Source organism: Carassius auratus, chromosome 44 (genome assembly GCF_003368295.1).
Source record: "Carassius auratus strain Wakin chromosome 44, ASM336829v1, whole genome shotgun sequence".
In the NCBI taxonomy this organism is placed as follows: domain Eukaryota; kingdom Metazoa; phylum Chordata; class Actinopteri; order Cypriniformes; family Cyprinidae; genus Carassius; species Carassius auratus.
In genome coordinates this window covers 6,418,758-6,441,432 of record NC_039286.1, presented here as the reverse complement: position 1 = coordinate 6,441,432, position 22,675 = coordinate 6,418,758, and the positions used below count along the sequence as shown (strand labels likewise).

At 35.6% G+C, this 22,675-nt stretch overlaps 1 protein-coding gene across 3 annotated transcripts; it reads right to left on the bottom strand.

Annotated features, from left to right (window-relative positions):
• Positions 1 to 575: 575 nt before the first annotated feature.
• On the bottom strand, positions 576 to 21,877 carry LOC113062289 (adenylyl cyclase-associated protein 2-like). 3 transcript variants are annotated; one of them, XM_026232036.1, is made up of 13 exons: positions 21,684 to 21,877; positions 17,816 to 17,946; positions 16,867 to 16,967; positions 13,408 to 13,485; positions 8,951 to 9,094; positions 8,258 to 8,343; positions 7,839 to 7,944; positions 4,842 to 5,025; positions 4,589 to 4,761; positions 4,188 to 4,311; positions 3,993 to 4,075; positions 1,151 to 1,294; positions 576 to 950 (listed from the first exon to the last, which is right to left on the bottom strand). In XM_026232036.1, the coding sequence occupies exons 2-13, from the start codon at positions 17,934 to 17,936 to the stop codon at positions 867 to 869; spliced, it is 1,428 nt and encodes a 475-aa protein (XP_026087821.1). In that variant the 5' UTR covers positions 17,937 to 17,946; positions 21,684 to 21,877; the 3' UTR covers positions 576 to 866. The 3 variants fall into 3 exon arrangements, with proteins under 3 accessions (XP_026087821.1, XP_026087822.1, XP_026087823.1); XM_026232037.1 differs by lacking the exons at positions 16,867 to 16,967; positions 17,816 to 17,946; positions 21,684 to 21,877 and adding an exon at positions 14,134 to 14,495; XM_026232038.1 differs by lacking the exons at positions 16,867 to 16,967; positions 17,816 to 17,946; positions 21,684 to 21,877 and adding an exon at positions 12,218 to 12,347 and having other exon boundaries at positions 13,408 to 13,470.
• Positions 21,878 to 22,675: the final 798 nt, after the last annotated feature.

The following is a 22,675-nucleotide window of genomic DNA, read 5'->3' as shown; positions in this document are numbered from 1 at the left end:
TAATTACAGCCCTGATGGTGTTGAATGACATGTGGTGGCTGTCAATGCAAACATTTGATGAACAAAAGTTAATTTAAAAAATGAGCAGTCTGAGATTATAAATAAAATATAAAGCAATATTTGAACTATATTAAAATAATATCAAATCTTATAAAAATTCCTCCAGAGGCACTGATTCATTTCCAGAACAAAGACCAGTTATCAGACTCATAGAATAAAAAGCGGTTTGATTGTAAAATGTCTGTTGATTTTTCTCCTCTGCTCATGAAATCACATATTCTGCGTCCAAAGCCTGAACATACAAGTTTACCATTCCAAATAAACATGTTTTTTTTTGTTTTTTTTGCAGAAGAAAATGTTATGATCAGAAAGTAAATCTGTAGTAAATGTCGAATGTTACTGCACAAAACACAAAGGGCTAGTTTCCCTATAAAAAACAAGTTATACCTAAAAAGTCATAATATATTTAAAAATATTCTGTCTTTTTATTGCTTCTAAAAAGAACCAAAATGTATTTAACATGAGAATTTATGACATAAAGACAAAGTATTTTATAATGTCAAAAAAGACAGAAAAAAAAATGTAATTGTTTATTTATTATTTTACTTGGAGTTTTACTTTGAGTTGCTGACTGAACTACATAATGTTGTCATCCTGTGTATTTTTTATGCATAATTATTCATATATTTTGAAAATGACACTTGTTTGTCCATATTTTGCTCTTAATTTGAATTTTAAGAGCCTTAATCTACAATTCACACTACCACAATGTATGAATTCTTACGTCTCATCTAACAGTGTGATACAGTGAAAGTGCATGAAGAATTCTGGGTAAAAGGAAAGAGATGACAAAACTGCAAAAGGAATCAACCAGCAATCTTTGCGGGCTCTGTCACCAGACTGGAGCCGTCCCAAACCGTTTTAAACTGCTCTGGGATTGGAAACTCCCTCTGTTGAATATACAAGAACATATCAGTCAAATAATGTATAAACAATGTCTCTAAAACATTTGAATGTAAAGCAGGTCAAACCTCTGGAATGGAACATTGTTATTTTGGTACCATGATATAATCTATCAAGAAAGTTGTTTGTTAAAATTAAAGGTTAGGGTAGCTCTGTTGGTAGCTATTTTCAGTGTAAATAAACTCACATAATCATCTTCTCCCTCAGGAACAAGGACGTTCATCTCGGAGCTCTTGGCACTGACAATCTCACAGTCAAGTGAATCCTTGCTCAAGTAGACATGGCACCCCTCAGTCTTGTTAATGGAAATAGTAGGAACTTTTCCCATCACCTGAAAGGCCAAAAACAAGTTATGTGGTGTTCACATGCAACGAAATATAGTCCAAAGTCAAAAACGACAATTAAAAGAATAAAAGAATTAGCACTTTTGAGCCATGAGTTCCTACTTGGTGAAAACGAGCTACAAAAGTCTCTTATGCTCAACACGGCTGCATTTACTTGATACAAATACAATAAAACAAGTAATATTGTGAAACATTACATTTCAAATAACTCTATTTTAATATACCCGTATTTTTCGGACTCTAAGTCGCACCTGAGTATAAGTCGCATCAGTCCAAAAATACATCATGATGAGCAAAAAAAAACATATTGAGATTGAGGAGTCACGTGCCGATTTGGGTTGATTTGGGAGGGGTCTGAGCCGGTCGGCCCTGATGGCAGGATACGCTATTTGTTGCAAGAGGCAATGCCTTGAGAACTTCACAGAGGCGCGACTAAACATTTCAGAGCGCTTTCATTTTTGCGCATTTATTTTGTCGGCGGAACAGATCGAGACGGATCTACGAATATGCGAAAGAAAAGGAAGAAAGTAAAGCAATGCAAAAACATAAGGCGAAAGAAAGAGGACCTTACAGGAACAAGCTCACACCAAGCGCAAAACAGCGGTGTTTGGAGAAGCTCTCAGGCAGCTCCCTGCAGCGGCACAGAGACCTGAACAATTTACCTCAGTGCACACATATTGACATTGGGAATTATATTGTTTACAATGTAAGTCACTTTGCATTCACGCTGTTAATGGCTTTAATCTAACCCGGACATTTACATCTCGCAATCACACATTTAACTACCCTAGCTAACCCAGAACTGGTTTGTCCACTTTGCAGCCCCCAACAAAAAGAACCTGGTACAGTATGTGTCATTGGGTTAAAATCAAATTATAACTAAACATACACAGCTTTAGCCTACATCAAAACATGTTGGAAACGTTCGTATACATTGATCTCGTTACAATCTAGTGTTCAGTCGCAGTTAATTACTTTGTCATTTTGGTCAAGAAGTGCATTCTAAATGCAATGTAATGACAATACGCTAAAATGCATGTGAATAAACTTACTTTGACCAGTACAACACTGTTTTCATCACCTGCTGTAGATATTATAGACAATATTTATGTCACAGAATTCACAGTATAGCTGTAAATTCACAGCCTCAAATAACAATTTTTCTTTTTAAAAAGTAAAATGGTTATTTAAATGTCATTTTAACCCCATGATGATGAATTCACTGCAATGGGAGTCATTCTCCAGTAGGTGGCGTATGAGGCAACAGATTACAGTCTGTAGAGTTGCTGACCCTGAATGGAGACTATGCAGTGTCAAAAAGGTGACCTCCATAAAATCAACATTAAAAAAAGTTATATATATATAGATGCTGTAGATGGACCCAGCCACAGCAGAAAGCCTCGTAACTTTCCAAAGACTTGTGGCTTTTAAACTCCTGCATTGTGTAGTAACTTAAACCAAAAAATATATAATTCCCAATGTCCATATGTGTGCATGGAGGTAAATGGCCCAGGTCTCTGTGCCGCTTGAGAGCTTCTCCAAATACCGCTGTTTTGCGCTTGATGTAACCTAAAAAAAAACTGTATTTCATTTTTCCTATGTTTACCATATGTATCGTGTGAGGTTCTTCAGCAGTTTTTAACGCAGCATTAACTTCCAGTCATGGTAAAACAGTGCAGAATTGCGAGAATCCTCCTCTTAACAACACATGTAAACAATCCTGTTTCGCCGCCGGTATCCTTCCAACAAGACGGAGACCGTGATATCGAGGGAGGGGCTTTGTGATATGACGACAACTCCTCATTCTCAATATAAGTTGCATTTATTTAGAACCAAGAATCAAGAGAAAACATTACCATCTACAGCCGTGAGAGGGCGCTCTATGCTGCTCAGTGGTAGACTACAGGAGCACTGAGCAGCATAGAGCGCCCTCTCGTAGCTGTAGACACTAATTTTTTCTCTTGGTTCATTTCTCTCGGTTCATGTCAAATAAATTTTGATAAATAAGTCGCACCTGACTATAAGTCGCAGCACCAGCCAAACTATGAAAAAAAGTGCGACTTGGAAAATACGTTTTTTAAAAAGTAATTTATTCATGTAATGACAAATCTGAATTTTCTTCAGTATAACATGATCCTTCAGAAATCATTTTTATCATTTATCATTTTTAAGTAAAAACAGCTGTGCTGCTTATTGTTTTCAGGATACTTTGATTATTATAAAATGGAAAAGAATAGCATTTATTTGAAACAGAACATTTTTGTCACTAATGATCAATTTAATGAATCCTTGCAGATAAAAAAATGTCTTAAGAAAATTATACTTCGAAACTTTAGTATGGTTCTGTATATGGTTGATGAGTTTGACAATATTATGTAGCAACGTCTTAGTAATTCTTGCTATAACGGCACACAGCAGCTACAAAATTGAAGTTTGAAGCATGACTCTGTAATTTATGTACATTAGCGTCTCTTCAGTATCAACAGATCGTACATTCATACCATCAACATTCGTAGTTGTGTTGACAGGGATATTCTTTATTGATTCAGGCAGTGATGACCATAATTCATGCACATACATTATGCCAACACATTCTCTTTCACAATAACAACCCTGAGTGCAGATCACTCACAGATCAAAACACTTCAGCCTGCATCTTGTCATGCAAAAACATTTACGTCTAACCTGAAGCTGAATGTCTCTGGAGTTGATGATCTCGACGATGCCAACCACACTGTCAAACACGAGTCCGAGCTTCTTACAATTATCTGTGAAGAGAGAGAGACAGACAATGGCCAGGCGTGGTGTGTGGTGCAATGATAAAGGAGAAGATAACGTTACTGAATGAGAGCAGCTGGTGTTATGAGGAGCTCCTCTTACCCACTATGATGGAGTTGACTTTGCCTTTGATCTGGAGCGTGGAGTTGCTACAGCTAAAGACATAAACCACCTGTCTGAGCTCGGTCTCCTCTATCACCAGGTCCTGAGACCGCTGCTGATGCTCCTACAGGACAAACACACACAATAGATCCACTAAACACATGCTGTAGTCATGGTAAATCAATAGAATGTCACTACAAGTGCAGGATTCAGTAGCCTAGTTTATAAGTATGTGGCTAGTGTAATATTAATAAATTTCTACATTCATCAAACCCACTTTTTGGAAGACAATTCCTATACAACTGAGAATTATTATATAATTAGGAGCACTATATTGTGTAGGGTGGTGTAACGCTGAACACAGTCAGACATGTGCAGGTTTATGGGCCGAGGGCACCTACCACCCTCCACTTCTTTCCTTCCAGCTCCAGCACGGGGGAATGTTTCTTGGCAGATGCACAGGCAGACGAGCCGGGGTTCTGACTTTTGGCTGGAGATGCCTGGTGTGTCCTTCCTCCCGAGCGCAAGTTAGGGTTCTTATGGGTCTTCTGCTTGTCAGACACATGTTTTAAACCTGGAGGCAGAACACGTGACCTGATGTCAGTTTTGATGGCAGTATAGTGTTTTGTAGTCTGGCGGTGTTTTCCTGTCCACCTTTAGTGATGGCCTCTCCCTGGTTGAGCTGTGCAAACAGAGCTGAATGCTGGGCTGATGTGTCCTCGGATTTAGGGCTGTTATCCATGAACACTGGAGGAGGACATGGTGGTGGAGGAGGAGGTGGAGGAGCGCAGGTACCATCAGAGGGAGCACTGAACAGCGAGGGAGGGGCTACAGGACCCTGTGGAGAACATCAGAGTTAGTCCAGGAAAAGCTGAAAACTCATAATTAAAAACAAAACTAAAAACACAATATTTATGTCACAGAATTCACAGTATAGCTGTAAACTCACAGCCTCAAATAACAATTTTTCTTTTTAAAAAGTAAAATGGTTATTTAAATGTCATTTTAACCCCATGATGATGAATTCACTGCAATGGGAGTCATACTCCAGTAGGTGGCGTATGAGGCAATAGATTACAGTCTGTAGAGTTGCTGACCCTGAATGGAGACTATGCAGTGTCAAAAAGGTGACCTCCATAAAATCAACATTAAAAGAAGTTATATATATATATATAAAAATGTGATTTTATTTTTTTGTTTTGTTAAATGTATATTGCATATTTATAATATATGTTTTTTAAAACAAAAGTCTGAAATGTTACACATGAAACACGGTTATATTGGTAGGAAATATTTTTGTATGTTTTTTATTTTTTTATTTTTTAGGTTTGTATAATTTAAATGGTTTTAAAAAAATCAATATTTTTCTACATTTTAATTTTAGAGAGATGACTTTAAATAAAAAGCTGATAGATAGACAGACAGACAGACAGACAGACAGATAGATAGATAGATAGATAGATAGATAGATAGATAGATAGATAGATAGATAATAAAGAATGAGTATGTGTGTTCAAATCTATCCACACATATTATAAAATTTTAAAACTTCTACAAAATTCTACAATAAATATAAGTAAAGTGAGACAAGCCTTGCTACATGGATTGTGCTAAGTAAACAATACTCAATTGGTGTTTCACTGATGATTTTCTCTAATAATCAGATCCTGATTTTCAAAACAATTTCATATCACTCCATGTGTTTCTGGCACAACTGGGATAATCTTATTTAACAACATTTAAAGTAAAAGAGCAGATCAGTGTGGCACAGTTGGCTATTGTGTGACCCTGACGGCACACTTATGTCTGTTCTATATTGTCAGCACAGCTGCCATTGACAGTTGCACACGGTTCCCACTTCAACACTTAAACTGGCTTAAACAACTGTTGCACACTCATCTTTTCCTGTCTTGTACAAACACCCACATTTCTAACCCCAATAATTGTGCTGATGTTCAGCATAGGTTAAACAGTTGGGCAACCCAACCTCTGACCCAAAAGGTCAGTGCCTTGTGAAGAGGTGAAAAGGCAAAGGTACTTAAACAAACTGTTAGAGGAAGTTGGAAAACATGGCAGACAAATACATAGTGATCTGATCAGTGTCTGATGCGTGAGGATATACAGAAGTAAATGAAGTCAAAGGAAAGGTATAATGTGGAATATATGAGAAGTGAGGTTGAATTACGAGGAGTGTGTGTGAGAGCAGGTGTGTAAGCCATAGACACACTAGGCTTTTGTTGGGGGCATTTCTATGGTAAACCCCCCATGCAAAAAGAGCCAGATGACCACCTGTCCACACCATACAGTCCTCCACACACACTCATGGCAGGAGGGACAGCTGACACACAGTCAGTGAGGGCTCTCAGGTTTCTGTTTGACACACACTATTTCACCTCGTGACAGACAAGATTTAGCATCCCAAAAAGTCCCAGAACTACTTAAGGGGATAACTGTGTATTCTTTCAAATGCATAATAGTAGTTTGAAGCTGTTGTTTGAAAATAAAAAAAAAAATATATATATATATTCTAAAACTCTTTGTAACCAGACACACTGCTACATATTATCAGTAAAGTATAAGTCCGTAAAAACAGTTCAAATGTTTGGGGTTGGTAAGATTTTTTCTTTATGTTTCTAAAATTAGTCTCTTATACTCAACAAGGCATCAAATTTATATTAAAAATGATAACATTGTGAAATATGGGTTAGGGTTAGGGTAGTCTAAAGGGTTAAAATGTCATTTAGTTTGTGATGGCGATGTAGAAAACAGCTGTGCTGCTTGATATTTTTTCGGAAACCATGATACATTTTATTTTAATATTTTTCTCTGATGAATATGAGGTTCATAAGAACAACATTTATTTGAAACATCATTTGTAACACTATAAATGTCTTTAGTGCCACTGTTGATCAACTGAATGCATCCTGGCTGAATTTATTTCTTAACTTTTGAACAATATTGTATATAGAATAAACTCTATTCATAGATTAAACTCAGTTTAGTTGTTTTACATAAAGGCAACACAAAATAACAAATAATGTACACTAAATAATTAATATTAGTTTTGAAATTGGCTAAAGATTACATTATACATTGTCATTACTAGTAAATTATTAGTGTTTTTAAAGATTAACTTTAAGTGAGTGTTAGATGAAAGAAACTGGGATCTAAATGTAAAATTATAAAGGAAATTATCATGAAGAATTAAAAATGTGATATCGAATGATATACTGATAAATTAAAAATACTCAAACTCCGGTGGGGTAATAAGCAGTATGCATCCCTAACTGGAAGAGATTCATTTCCAAGGCAGCCATGCATGAATATAACTGTACTATTTATCTAGATGGATGTGCATAGTATAGCTGTTAATCATCTGCATTCAACCAGCCTCTGTATGACCAAACATGGAAAATATGCTCTTCAGTACTGCAGTTTCATTTTTTTCTAATTTGAAACATAATAGCAAGCACTGAAAATGTTTATGTCTTTAAGAAATTGACAAATTAACTTCTTCATGTAGGGTTTTGATTACCAACAACTGTACTTATTCTACGTCTGGCAAAGAACTTTCACATCATACTTCCTGAATACAGACAAGGTGAGGTGAGGTCAGCCTGAACTCATATCCCAACTGAAAGTCTCACTCACAGTCCTGCTCCAGATGAGTCCAGTTGTGTGGTGCTCCTTGATGTAGGTCTGAAGTTCAGTCCAGATGTTTAGATAGGAACGCACCCACTCAGCATGACGGGGGTCTCTAGGGTCAGTGAAAAAACAACAAAAACTTTCAATGGCATTGTTCAATTGAACAAATAAATCTTATTTTCTTATCAAAACATAAATGTGCATGTGCTAGATGATTGTGAGGGAAAATTACTTTTTGTGTTTAACAAAAATTAACAAAGTACAGTAGAATCATGTTATCATTTGAAGATCCTTTGTGTAGCAAATAGAAATACCGTTATATATGGCTATGGTAACCATTATCACAATACCTTGTAAGGGACATTTCACATTAACATATCAAACTGACCTGATATGAACTAAATAATTAAAAACAATGCACATACGTGTCTTTGTAATCTTTAAGGACTCTGTTTGTGTAGAAAATTGCGGCATCGTTCATCTCCTTCACATACGGCCCTGGTTTCTGACACTGTATGACAGAGCAAGAAAACAAAGGCTCAAATCAATGTTAAAGAAGCTTACTTATTAATATAAATAAAAAGCACAGAAAAAAAAAAAACGATCAATTTCCAGTCAAGCACTATTACTGAGGCTCTGAAACTCTGATGTAAACAGCAGCGGTAGTTTAAAGCAAAAAATGATACAGTCCAGATCTGTCTTAGTCCAAATTCCCTTTGCAGAGATTAGATACAGCCATCCACCGTAAAGACATCAGAGGAGTTTACATAAGAGAAAATGATCATAAATTCAAACATCAGTTTGGTGGTCCTCTCACCAGTGACTCGGATGGTTTGTGTGAGGTCGGCCTGTTGTCACAATCAAAGAACATATGCCTAATGGATGGATTTGGTATTGTTTGAAGTGTATTTGGTGGGCTTTTCATCGCTAGCATCAAGACATGACTGAATCTGAAAGTGCAACCTTAACATTAAGCCACTCAAAATGCAAAAGATGCATGAGCCAAACCAGGCATTTTCTGGATCGGTTATAACAGAAATATGTTTGTATACAGGAGGTTAGTGACTAGAATACACCACCCAGTCCACGGGACGTATGAGACAGAGAGAAGTGCTCACCACGGCCACCCAGCCCAGAGCGGGGATGCTCTCGCTCACGGCAGACAGGTGGTTGAACAGACTGCTGCCACGCTTCTTCTCCCGGAAATTCTGGATCTCCTGGATCTGGCCGGAGAGGGGTCTGAGGAGGTCAGCCATCTCTGTCTGAATGGGAATAACAGCATAAACACAGTACTTGGGCATTTTAGTGATTTCATTTGAAACTTCCACTCATAAAATATCCATCCCTTACTTTTATAATTCAATCAACTTAGTCTAATAATTCAGTTAACTCTGTGAGCCCAGCCTTCATGGTATATTTCAAAGAAGAACAAAAGGAGATTTCTGTAGAGATTTCACTCTATTCTATTAAAGATGTTTTTTTGACATATTTCCACTTGAGATGGGAAGTTTGAGCAGCACATATCCAGTTTTGTTATTGTTCGCTAAAACTAAAATGTGACTGAGGACCTGAAGACAGATCTTATAAAATTCAGCTGTGTCGATTTTAAAGAGTATTAGCATACAGTGTATTTTAAAACTAAAAAAACATGGACAAAAAGCTACTCCACAGCAACTTGGATTTTGATTTCATTGGAGCTTTTAAGCAAGCACAGAGAAAAACACAGAGCCTGAGGCACCCAAGCGGACTTTTAATAGCGGGAACGTTTTTTCCAATGAAACGTCCAGTGAGCTTCACGACCCTCCCACTCCGCATTCCAGCCCGGGATGGGGAGATCCCCCTCGCCTTGTAAGGCCCTGTCCCGTACTGATGTTTACAGTTTACCTCTGAACAAGGGCGAGAGGGAACACACTGTTTCCTTTGTTAAATGAACGTTTTTGTATTTATGCTTATGTTCAAGCAGTTGCCATGTCCACCATTTCAGTCCATTTCTTATGAAAATACCGCTTCATGTTTTCAGTCAGGCTTATCAGCTGAACTTCATGTGCAAATCAGATGAAATCACAGAATTGACCTGACTTCAACCTCATCAAATAAGTGACAGATAAACAAACAAGACAGACGGTGTGTTTTTAGACAGTATATGTTGGTACAATGTGTGTTTGTTCACTTATATTTACACATTTTGTGGCAGAATGTGACTCATCATTGGTTTTTGGTGTGAAATGTGGAGGGTTGTGGACTGTGTAAGTGTGACATAAAGTGATAAAGAGCGAGGGGGAGCCAAAGAGAAAGAGCGAAAGTGTATTTACAGAAATTCCTCCAATAACAACATGCACATGATTTCCATTTCTGTGAACAAAGATGCCTTTTTCATCAATACTGGACATTTCAACCCTTGTTAAGACCTGTCCGAAGTGCAAGTAACTCTCTAGCATCATTATGAACTTCCCTTCCCATCATGCTCAGCTGAGGAGAGGGACAGAATTAGCCTACCTATCTCTGAGCTATGAATGGAGCCAGAGCTAAGAGCTTTCTTGGCAGATTATGAATTATATTGTAAGAAAATAGAGGATTGCACTTAGCTTATCCTATTTTTGAGAATATCTATCTATATAATAAAATATAATGAAATAAAAAACTCTCAATATACTGTTTAATTGGAAATATATTAGCTATATAACTCTGGAAGGTATAATTTACTTTACTCAAATTAACCAGGAATTAAGATGTGAATATATATCCCTTGAACAGACGGAAAATACCTACTATAAATGTTAAATTATTTAAAAATAATAATAATTATCTAAATTACATAAAATAAAATATGTATTTAAATTTTTGCAATTTAATATTTCACTTTTTTATTTTATTAAATAGTTGTAATTTAATGAGAAAAAAAAAATCTAATCTAATTCTAGATAAATAATTGGACACATATTTACTCTATGAACTAAAAAAGTTACTTAAAAAGGCCAGAAATTAACATATGGACAAATATGCTCTGAACCAACAGAAAAGACCTCACTATTGTCCCAAGACTGAACATCTTGGTCAGTCACGGTGCAATGCATTTTGACTGTGAACAACTCTTTTATACGAGGAATTCGAGAGAAACAGCTGCGGCCTAAAGGCCACACAAACGCTCCTCATCCAGCGACAGGCCTGTCATGTGACCCGGGCCACAGAAACACACCGGCTCAAATATAGAACATGCCCATAAAAAGCCACAGAATGCAAGCACAGTCCCGCACACACATATACAGAGAGAGAAAAGCCAGAGGTTTAGGGCAACTGTCCAGCTTCCCTCCTGGGAGCTATATGCACTTCACACTACTGATGGAGAGGAACAATGGCTAAACATAGTGTGTTTGTGTGTGTGTGTGAGTGAGTAAGAGAATGTTTGTAAAAAAAAAACGTATTTAAGAATTATTTTGAAGCTGAGCTGGGGTGACTGTGTGTACAGTAGAGTCCTACATAGATATTTGCCAGTCTTTTCTTAGCATATCTAATTCAGGTTGAGTGTTTTTCCATTCAGATTTGTGGCAGAAATACCCTCATCCCCTCACCAATGTATCTGACCATTGCAGATGTGTTTTGAATTAGTTATTAGATACAACCACCACAATGTGAGATTGTTCATGCTAGGTTGTTATTCCCCTATGCATGTCTATAGGCGTTTTTTTGCCTCATTTAATTAGCATTAGATTTGCTTAGAAAAGGAATAGCACAACTGTCCTCAACAAACATGATTTAAGGTATCATTCATGTCTGTTTGCACAAACGGTGCAAGACAAACATCTTATCTCATGGGATTTTCTGCCAATGGCCATTAGTCTGACACATACAGATCAGAGATTTGGCCCTCAGCTGTGTACATCTCAATGAGTTCAGTAAATATTGAATCTGTGTTCAAATTAAACATGAATCACTATTAACATCTGAACAAAAACACACGAAATATTGCAAACAGTCTTGCTACAGCGCTTTTCCAACCACCTGTGTGTTTATTATCCAGTGTTTAATTCTCCATCCTACTTTCGTCCAATAGCCTTTGGCCTCTGATCTTCTTTCTGTTTGGGCAACATGAACCAAAGTCCGATGACATGACATCACGCTGGCCCCCTGCACTTCCCCCTGGCCACTGTGTGAATGCACCAGGAATGTGTCGCATTGGCAATCTTTAAAACAGGAGAGGTAATCCCAATGTGAACAGAAACTATAGTCGCATGGCTGACCACATCGCTCAGAACAGTATGGAGGAGAGTATGAGGTCGGCATTACAGCAGAACAGATCGTTTTAAGTTGAAAAGCACTGAATTTATAATAACCCTTAAAGGAAAAGTTCACCCAAAAAATTTAAAATTGGCTAGAAATGTACTCACCCTCAGGCCATTCGAGATGTAGATGAATTCATTCATCTGACCAGATTTGGAGAAATTCAGTATTACATCAAATGCTCATCAGTGGATCCTCTGCAGTGAATGGGTGCCGTCAGAATGAGAGTCTAAACAGCTGATAAAAACATCACTATAAACTCATGCAGTGGAAAGCTGCTAGTCTGTAATCAACACAATCATCATTAAGACATTTTAACTTTAAACCAATGCCTCTGGTTAAAATTAGAGTCCTCTCATCTGTATCAGAAGAAATATGCATAGATCAAGCACTGTTTAGCAAAACAGTTTTAAACAAAAATTTCATGGATATTGATGATAGTGGATAACAAGTGGATATGTACTTTTTTTTACTGGAGAAAGCATTATTATGGATGATGGACTTTATTTTGCATTTTAGTCAGAAGTGACATTTTAATGATAATAAACTTGTAAATTAATGTTATTTATTTTATTTATTTATTTTTTACAAATGCACAGCTTTTCCCTTCACCGAACGTTCACTGATGGACTGGAGTCACATGGATTACTTGTGGATTATTAGTTGTTTTTATCAGCTGTTTGGACTCTCATTCTGACGGCACCCATTCACTGCAGATGATCCAAGTGATGAAACAATAAATTTCTCCAAATCCGTTCCAATGAAAAAAAGAAAAATTAATCTTTATATTGGAAGGCCTGAGGGTGAGTAAATGTCCAGCAAATGTTGATTTATGTTGTTTGATTGTTTAATCAGCCTCATATACTGTTATTTTTTTAAACAAATATTAAATCATGATTTCTTCTGAAGCACATTTCTTGCCTCCATCTAATCAACAACCAATAATCAAATCCCCCTCCAAACCTTCCTTCTGTATGTGACTTACGCGTCACTCAAACTTATGTCACAATCCAGAAGAAATTTGCAGGTAGACATCTGTTGAGACTCCACAGACAGAGTCATATGGGTCATTTGCTGAAGAGACTCTCCCAGCAGGCACTTTCAGTCAAACTAAACATTGTTATTATGGTGCTTAAAATATGACAAACTCTGTAGTGTGGGATATGCTAACAGTGCTTCAGTTCAACTGATTATTTTATGACCACAAAACTGTAAAAATGTCACATGTCGTAAGTTTACAATACATCTAGTTTAAATGTGAATGAAATCATATGCAGACATATTAATCTGGTTTTACCTTTGCTGGCTCCTGGTGTGTCATGGCCATCTTGAGGAAAGCTCGCTGGACATGCAGGGCATTGTTCACCATCTCTGCCTGTTGTATAAAAAATAAAAACAAGTGAAAAAAAAAGAAGAAATGGCTGAATGATAATGCAAAAATAAATAAATAAATAAATAAAATAAATAAATAAAATATATATATATATATATATATATATATTAATAATATATTTTGTTCACAAGTGACACCTTGTTTCTCTTTATTTCCTTTAATATAATGTTCACACAAAACATTTTGAAATTATTTCACTCTATTTTCAAATGAATTATGTTATTAATCATGTTATTTAATATTTAATGTAATGTAATACTATTTGTATGATGGATTTTCAGATAAGATTGAAACTCCAAGGTTTTGGAATAACGATAAAATCAAATCCATAAAGGACATTTGAGAAGCAGCAAAATAATTTATGAAAGCAAAGTAGAACGTTTTGAAGACGTTTTGAAGAACGTTTCAATGTGACCTTTATACAGCAAAAAGTTAGTTCTGTTATATCAAAATCAACCTTGGGGACATAAAATACCCAAAGTTAAAGAATCGCCTAAATTAAGTAAAGCCTAAAGGGAGAGAACTGAACCCTTTGCTACACACACACATACACACAAATTGAGGCATATCCTACATTTAGGAAAAGATTTCCTCTTGCAAAACACAGGGAAAGCCAGAGGTCTGTTTTACCTTAAAAGGAGCTGACTATAGGAGATAAAACGCTCTCCAAGCCCATCTCTTTCAGCACTGATGAGAAACTAAGATGGGTGAATGTTGCCTTTCGAGGTAAAGGATCTCTCATCAGTAATTCCCACACTCTCGGGTTCAAAAGGTCATCGCTGCATAACTCCTGGTTAAATCAAGAAAATCTTGCGGTGGTTCAGATCAGCAGTGTGTGGCAGAGGAGAAAGCGATATTAAATGTAATCTCTTTTAGAACTCTTCTCAGAAGTTTGATGCCAATCTTAACTGAATTGAAAAACAATAACTGTGCAATCATAGTTTATTTCAGTTATCACACTTTCATAAATATAAACATGTTAGGGCTGCACAATAAATCGCAAGCGATATTTAATGTGCATCTTGTCAGTAAAGCCAGTTCTGTAATCAGCGGTAAATCTCCATCACCTGCATGCTTTCACATGGAGCAGATTTTCATGATTTATCGTGCAGCCCTAAAACATATCATGTTTTAATCAGTTTTTTGAAATCCCATTGACCTCTCTTTGTTTGCACATTTCAGTACAAAGGCATCAATTCAACTGAAGATGTTCCGCTAAGATTCTAACACTGGGTAAATAAAAATTATATTTATTTAGTAAGTATTATAATATATATTATTATGTACACTACCTTTCAATGTTTGGGGTTGGAAAGATTTTTTTATGTTTTTGACAAAAGTCTCTTATGCTGACCAAGGCTACATTTATTTGACCAAAAACATAGAAATAACAGCAATGTTGTGGAATTTAATTCAGCATGAATATATTTTAAACTGTAATTTATTTCTGAATTTTCAGTCTTCAGTGCCACATGATCCTTCAGAAATCTATGCTGATTTGCTGCTCAAGAAACATTTCTTTTTATAATCAGTGTTGAAAACAGTGCTGTTTGATATTTTTTTTGTGGGAAGCATTGTGCTTATTTATTATATTATATAGTACTATTTAAACCGAGTGTAATAAATATAATTATTTCCATATATTTTAATACATTCATATAAAAGTAAAGTATTTATTTTTTTAAAAATGACAAGTAAACTTTACACTCTATAAATGGGTTTGTATACAGTGAAAATATACAGCTGCCTTTATATTTTAGGAAGAGCATTCTTAAGGGATCATCATCTCTGGAGGTTGTTGGCGTGAACAAATTTGAAAACCCTCAAAAAGACCACATCCACACAGACCTACAGAACATGATAAGTTCTTAGCGAAAGATCCCGCGTACACATTCACACACATATTCAAAGAGCCATTTCTCATCTCTTATTATACCAAAAGGGAAATGTTTCCTCTCTGAGAATACCACTGTTAACAATGAGGACACATACATCCCTCTCCCACTTTCTTTCTGCTCTTTTTCACCCCTTCCCTCTCCCTCTTCTCATAATATTACATTCCATCACTAGAATGAGCCACTGTGCCTCTGTGTACACTAAGTACATTGTCCAGCGCCTCGTTTCTCAAGCGGCTCTTACCAATCAGTAGCTACTGGCCACGAAATGTAAGCCATATAGTCCGTTATGTACTGTCAGCCAAAAAGAAGCCCCAACATTTCAGTTATTGTTTGCATGCTATCATCTCAAAAAGTACCTTGCGTTAGGACAGAAGCACTCACTGACAAATGTGACCCTGGAGCACAAATCCAGTCTTAAGTCCCTGGGGTGTATTTGTAGCAATAGCCAAAAACACATTGTATGGGTCAAAATGATTGATTTTTTCTTTTATGCCAAAAATCATTAGGACATTAAGTAAAGATTATGTTCCATGAAGATATTTTGTACATTTTCTACTGTAAATATATCAAAACTTAATTTTTGATTAGTAATACGCATTGCTAAGAAATTCATCTGGACAACTTCAAAGGCGATTTTCTCAATATTCAGATTTTTTTTGCACCCTCGAGATTTCAGATTTTCAAATAGTTGTATCTCGGCCAAGTATTGTCTGATCCTAATAAACCATACATCAATGGAAAGCTTATTTATTCAGATTTCAGATGATGTATGAATCTCAATTTTGAAAAAATTACACTTAAGACAAATGATTGATGATTGATTGATGATAAGGGCTCCTGAACTTTTAAACAATAGTATATTTTGAAACAACACCATCAGAATTGTTTTTTTTTGTTGTTGTTTCATTATTATTATGCTTAGTGTTTTTTGAAACATTTTAGATAATTTCATAATAACCCAGAAGTTCATATATCCTTTTTTTTTTTATTAACACTGCAAAACAGTAATTTTCCATTCCAACAAGACACTAATATAGCACTCCATTGCTGCAGCAAAAAATAAGTAACAGTTTAAACAAGCTGAGAGTTGTCTCTGTAAATAAGTTTTAGACAAACAAAAGCTGTTCTACCTTCACTTTTTCCATTTTTCAAACATCTGCTTTCAGATTTTAATAAAACGTTTTCCATTTGTTATGGTGTGACTGGATTTAAAAAGTCAATTGTCAAATATAGCAGAGTTATGTGAACCTGGCCAGCAACAGCTGTGAGCTCCCGGAGCAGCTGTACTGTTGGGCTGACACTTGGACGTCTGTTAGTCTCTGCGGTCATTTGGTGCTATAAACTAAGAGCTCTTAGGAGAACGACTTCACTCTTATATTATCTACCTCTGCTCATCTTCTGTCAGTATTCCTGTCTCTCGGTAAAATCTCCATTGACATTGATATTCACAACCGCTCACACTTACATGCTTTGCCACATCTCCACCAATAGCTGTGCTGGTTCTCAAATATTCAGACACTGAGCCATTCAGCAAATGATCGAACGCCTCCATGCTTTCGGATTCACCTTCAAATCAAAGAGACCACAGAAATCAATTCAACTGAATAAACAGAGTCTAACAGCACAAACAACACATGACTCTTTAAAATCTCATTCATTATTTGGGATGTCAGGGTTGGAAAAGGCAAGAAATGTTAATATTGCAAGAGTTTGTCGATAAGGAACTAATGAGATCTTTGACAATGAAATATAAAGATCAACCAATATTATTTTTTAAAACAAGCATATACAAGACAAACAATTTTAGACTTCTGTATATTTTTTAGTTATTTAGTTGTATTTCAGTGATTTGACACAAAACAAAATGACTAAAATAAAACAGTATAAAACAGCTAAAACAAAATAATTCTACTGAAAATAAGAATTCATATTAAAATTATTAGTAGTATTATTATGATGAATTGTAGTATCAATATTATTGTTATTAGTAGTAATTATGACACTAATTATGACAATGTATAACAGAAGTCAAAATATTTAGAAAAAAAAGAAGATTGGTCATAATAAAAGAAAAAAGACTGAAAACATTGAAAGAGCAATTGCAAACACAAACTAGAAACTGGAGGAGGCACAAGAAAAAATTCAGAAATCCCATTCACTGATATATTTCAGATTGTGTCTATGTGCAGTGTGCCAAGAACAATGCCACTCTGTTCCTATGAGAATATTTTTCCTATGAAGAAGAAAACCCTAAAGGTCAGAGGTTTCTTCTTATGATAATCTGTACAGACAATGCCCTGTGGACTCCTCGAAACAGACCACAACAGCATTTTTACATCATATACTTCATAAATAAAAACTATGAAGGTACTGAATAATTCAACTGCTGTCAAGCATTGTTGTTCTTCTGGTACCTCCGTTGATCATGCTGCTGATGTCCCCATTGACCAAACCCCCAGGACAGTTCTGCAGTTTGATCGCCACCGCCTCCAGACGAATCACTGCCTGCTCCAGACGCTCAACCAGGGCTTCCATGACAACGGTCCTGGAGAAACAGAGGCCATTATTGCCTATGAAAGCTGTTTGATTTGTTGAGACTTCATGACCTGAGTACCAGTCAATAAAACCTAGTCAATAAATCCATTTCTGTTTACTGTTACATTAAAACAACTGCACATATCCCAGAGAAACATGACAACAATAATGTATGCAAAATGTTGCAAGAATGGGATTACGTTAAAAACACTTTTTGTTTACTCAATGATTAATAATAACAATAAACATTACATTAACCAACCACACCTATCAATAACATCCATTTTCAAAAAAAATGGAATGGATTATTATTACAATGGTATTAATATATTATTATAAATGGTGACGTATTAGCTCAAATTGGCTTTCTGCAAATCTAGCAGACACACACTGAGTATATGAAGGCGTGGAGGGTTCACTGGCAGCCGTCCACATGACCACACCTCAATACTCATCTGCTAACAGGAATGTAACAGTACAGCAGTTTATCAAACGATTTAATTACTTAACATGTTCATCCTCATATTAAAACCCTCAACCAGTATACAGTACAAACCATAAATATCACTGCTATTTTGACATGTCTCAGCCTCCATCTGAGCACTTGATCACAATACAAATTCTGTCCTATATTTGAAATGTTTTAGCCATAATTAGTCATTTAGTCATTATTAATAAAAAAAACTTCAAATCAGTCATAAGACCATATATATGTATATTTACACACACACACACACAAACATATACATAGCTGTGTATGTATATATATATATATATATATATATATATATATATATATATATATATATATATATATATATATATATGTGTGTGTATGTATGTATGTATGTATATATATATATATACACACACACACAAACACACACACACACACACTTAAAAGGTCAAAAAGTATGAAATATTACAATTTCAAAACATTTTGGCTAACAATGTAAATGTACTAAATAAATAGATTTAATCAAATTTCGCAGAAATTAAATCTCATGCTGGTATAATAAACATTATATCTTAAAAAACAGTTTGTCATCGTTATCATTTTTATTAGAGGAAAGAAGTGGAATTTGATCATCCAATCTGGTTCATATCACTGAAGAATAATAACCACATTGTGATGACTGTTACCTATTATCTCAGATTTTTTTGAAAAGTATTGTAGATTCCCTTTATATACATATATCTGATCAACTATTCTGATTCAATTGAGAAATCATGACTGCCACCAAATTAAAAAGACTGATATAATGTATATAGAAATCACACATACAAATGAGCACAATCCTGCAGACATAATTAGCAACTTATTAACCTGATCACCTTCACAATCCAACATCATACAATAGCAGCGAGGAGCTAACAGCGCACCACACTGATTCATTCACCCGCACATTAAAGAGAGAACAGACAACAAAAGAGCTGTATTTGCTGCATTTAACATGTAGCTGCTAAAAGAGCAACTCTCTCGGTGACACACGTCAGCAGTAATTAATAGTGACCCAGTGTGGAAATGCTCACGTCATCTTGTTATCTCTCTAGAGAATTCTCTAGGGCCTGCCAAATGCCTGACCTGGGCCTCAGTTGGGCTTTTCAGAGAGGAAGAATAAGCTCTGAGCTTGTGACATGGACAGAATCGTTTCTAAAGCACAGGGCACCAAACCTCCAGCTTAAGTAGAGATCATCTAATCAGTGGCTACATGACTTGAGCACAGTGCTCAACATTAAAGGGGCAAAAATGACTCAAAATATCTAGAGGGCCTTTGTTAAATAAAATACTATTGCCTAAGCCTGGTGGCATATGTGTGGTTAGTCTGTCATACGCTTGATAAATGCTGCTGAACTAATATTTCAAGAGTGATGAAGTTAACTTATCGAACGAATGAATCACTCAATGTAACCGGATCTTCTTGAACCATTCACCAAATCGAACTGAATCGTTTGAAACGGTTCTCGTCTCCAATAAGCATTCATCCACAAATGACTTAAGATGTTAACTTTTTTAATGTGGCTGACGCTCCCTCTGAGTTAAAACAAACCAATATCCCGGAGTAATGCATGTACTCAAACAGTACACTGACTGAACTGCTGTGAAGAGAGAACTGAAGATGAACACTAAGCCAAGCCAGATAATGTACAAAACATTAACCTGTTTTCGAGTCAAGAACCGGTTGCATCGGTTTTCAGATCACCAGTAGTGATGGGAAGTTTGGTTCTTTTCCGTGAACCGATTCTTCCGGACAATTCGTTTCAATGAACTGGTTAAAGAAAATTGTTCACTGGTTCTTTTGCGCTCTACGTAATGGTGTCATTGGTGATGATTGCCCTTCATTCAAGCCTTCGGTTTACCCGTGCTCATAACATTAGCACAGAATCAGTTCAGAATCAATCAACAACAAAAAAAACGCGAACCGTTTAAAACGATTCAGTTCGATTTGGTGAACTGTTTCAAGAAGATCCAGTTACATCGAGTGATTCGTTCGCGAACCAGATATCACTAAACTGCTGTGTTTTGAACTCGCTCACAACAGACACGGAAGAGAAGACAATGATGAATAAAGTCATAGTGTTTGCTATTTGTGGACCAAAATGTATTATCAAATGTAAAAATTCTAACTGACCCTCTGATGTCACATGGACTACTTTGATGATGTTTTTATAACCTTTCTGGACATGGACAGAATACTGTACATACGTTTTCAATGGAGGGACAGAAACTCTCGGACTAAATCTAAAATATCTTAAACTGTTTTAAGATGAACGGAGGTCTCACGGGTTTGGAACGACATGAGGGTGTGTTATTAATTACATTAAAAAAAAATTCCGGTGAACTAACCCTTTAACCCGTATACAGGGTAGAGAAGGTGACTGAGGGTCTGTGAGTGTTTATGTAAGCATATACCAGGAAATCCACAATTCATCCACTATTTATATTTAAAATAACTTCTATAAAAAAAAATAACTTCTATAAAAAAAAAAAAAATATATATATATATATATATATATATATATATATATATATATATATATATATATATATATATATATATATATATAGCACTAGAATTAGAAGCATTGGCAGTAGTGTTACATTTTTAATACTTTTTTGTATTATATTTTTATATTTGTAATAGGTAATATTTTGTAAAAAAAAAATATATATAATAATAATAAAAATAATAATACAATTGCAAAAATGTCTTCTATAAACAAACTTTTGAAATATAGCAAATATGCAAGCCATGTGTGTTTGATTATATGGTGATGGGACATATTATATATACATAAAATACTATTCAAAACTATGAAAACATTTTATAAAGGAATGTTGAATATTGTAATATCTAGCCAATATACACGCCTACAAGGGGAGTATGTCACCCTACCCTATTGATTTATGACCAGGCTATTATACAAGGCTATTAGACAGTAGCATTACTTAAAATGTAGCTAAAGTAACTAGCCTGTCTCATCATCTCTATCCCACAGACAGCAGACGCCTGCACGCGCTGATATAACAACTGACAGATCCTGCAATTAGTGAAAAGATAAGGCACCCTGCCCTCTGACACCGACACACCACTGCAACCTAAAAGTGTGCTAGTTCATGCCAAAATCGACTCCAAACACAAAAACGCGCACGTTTCCATGAGAACCTCCCACCCGCTCAGAGCGGGTGACCCAAACGTCCCACTAACGACCAGGAATAATAGCATGACACAGAGTCATTCTTACCGAAATACTACCTCTGACAAGGGTTCCGGGGTTTACTCTCACGTTTTCTTTAGGAAAAGCGAGATGCGCGGTCTGGTCGTGTGCCCCCGTCGCTCCCCTGCTGTCACTCAGCTGAGCCACGGGCAGCCGCTTCCGGGACTTCCATATTTGGGATGGATGAATTAGAGAAAGGTTACACCAAGATACCTAGATAGAGCAGTAAGACAGACTGAGAAGGTTTCTAAGCACGTCTTGAAGCTTGATAGTGCCACCATGAAAGGCAATATATATTAAAGAATGGCAAACAGAAAAAAGTGAAAATATGACACTAAATGACACAAGATTATTTCAGAAAGTCTACAGGTGAATAGTTTAATTACTTTTTTTAATATAGTGTCATAAAATTCTTGGGAAAAAATTAATTCTTAGCATAATTTTTGAGCTTTTTTAAAACACGTATTTGTAACAAATATATTATTAACATGATATACTTTTGTGTGCCAAATTAAAGTCAGGGTTCAATATGCAGGAAGCCACTTTGTTGTCAAAAAAACATTGTTCAAGCATTAACAATTGTAGTTTCTATAGGTTTCTATATTTTATAGAAAATACTAAATATCAAAAATATCATTGAACATCAAAATATTATAAAAAATATGAAAAATATTATTATGTTAATATAAATATTATTTAAACATAAATGTATTTAAAAATGTATGAAGCCAACATGAATACAAGGATTACAAACATTTGTAAATACATGGTTCGAGCTAGATTTTTAGAATATTTTTTTAAATCTCAGATGTCCATATTTGTCAAAGAATAGCCTACTTCTTCACTATATAACAAAATAAATTAAATAAATAAGTTCATACATACACAACCCACTTTGATGATCATTTTGTTACTTTGTTAATTAGTTTATTCAGTGACCATTACCTCTTGAGCAACTAATTATCCACACTCCACATTTGCTTTATTGCACTTTTGACACTACAACAGATTATCAAGCA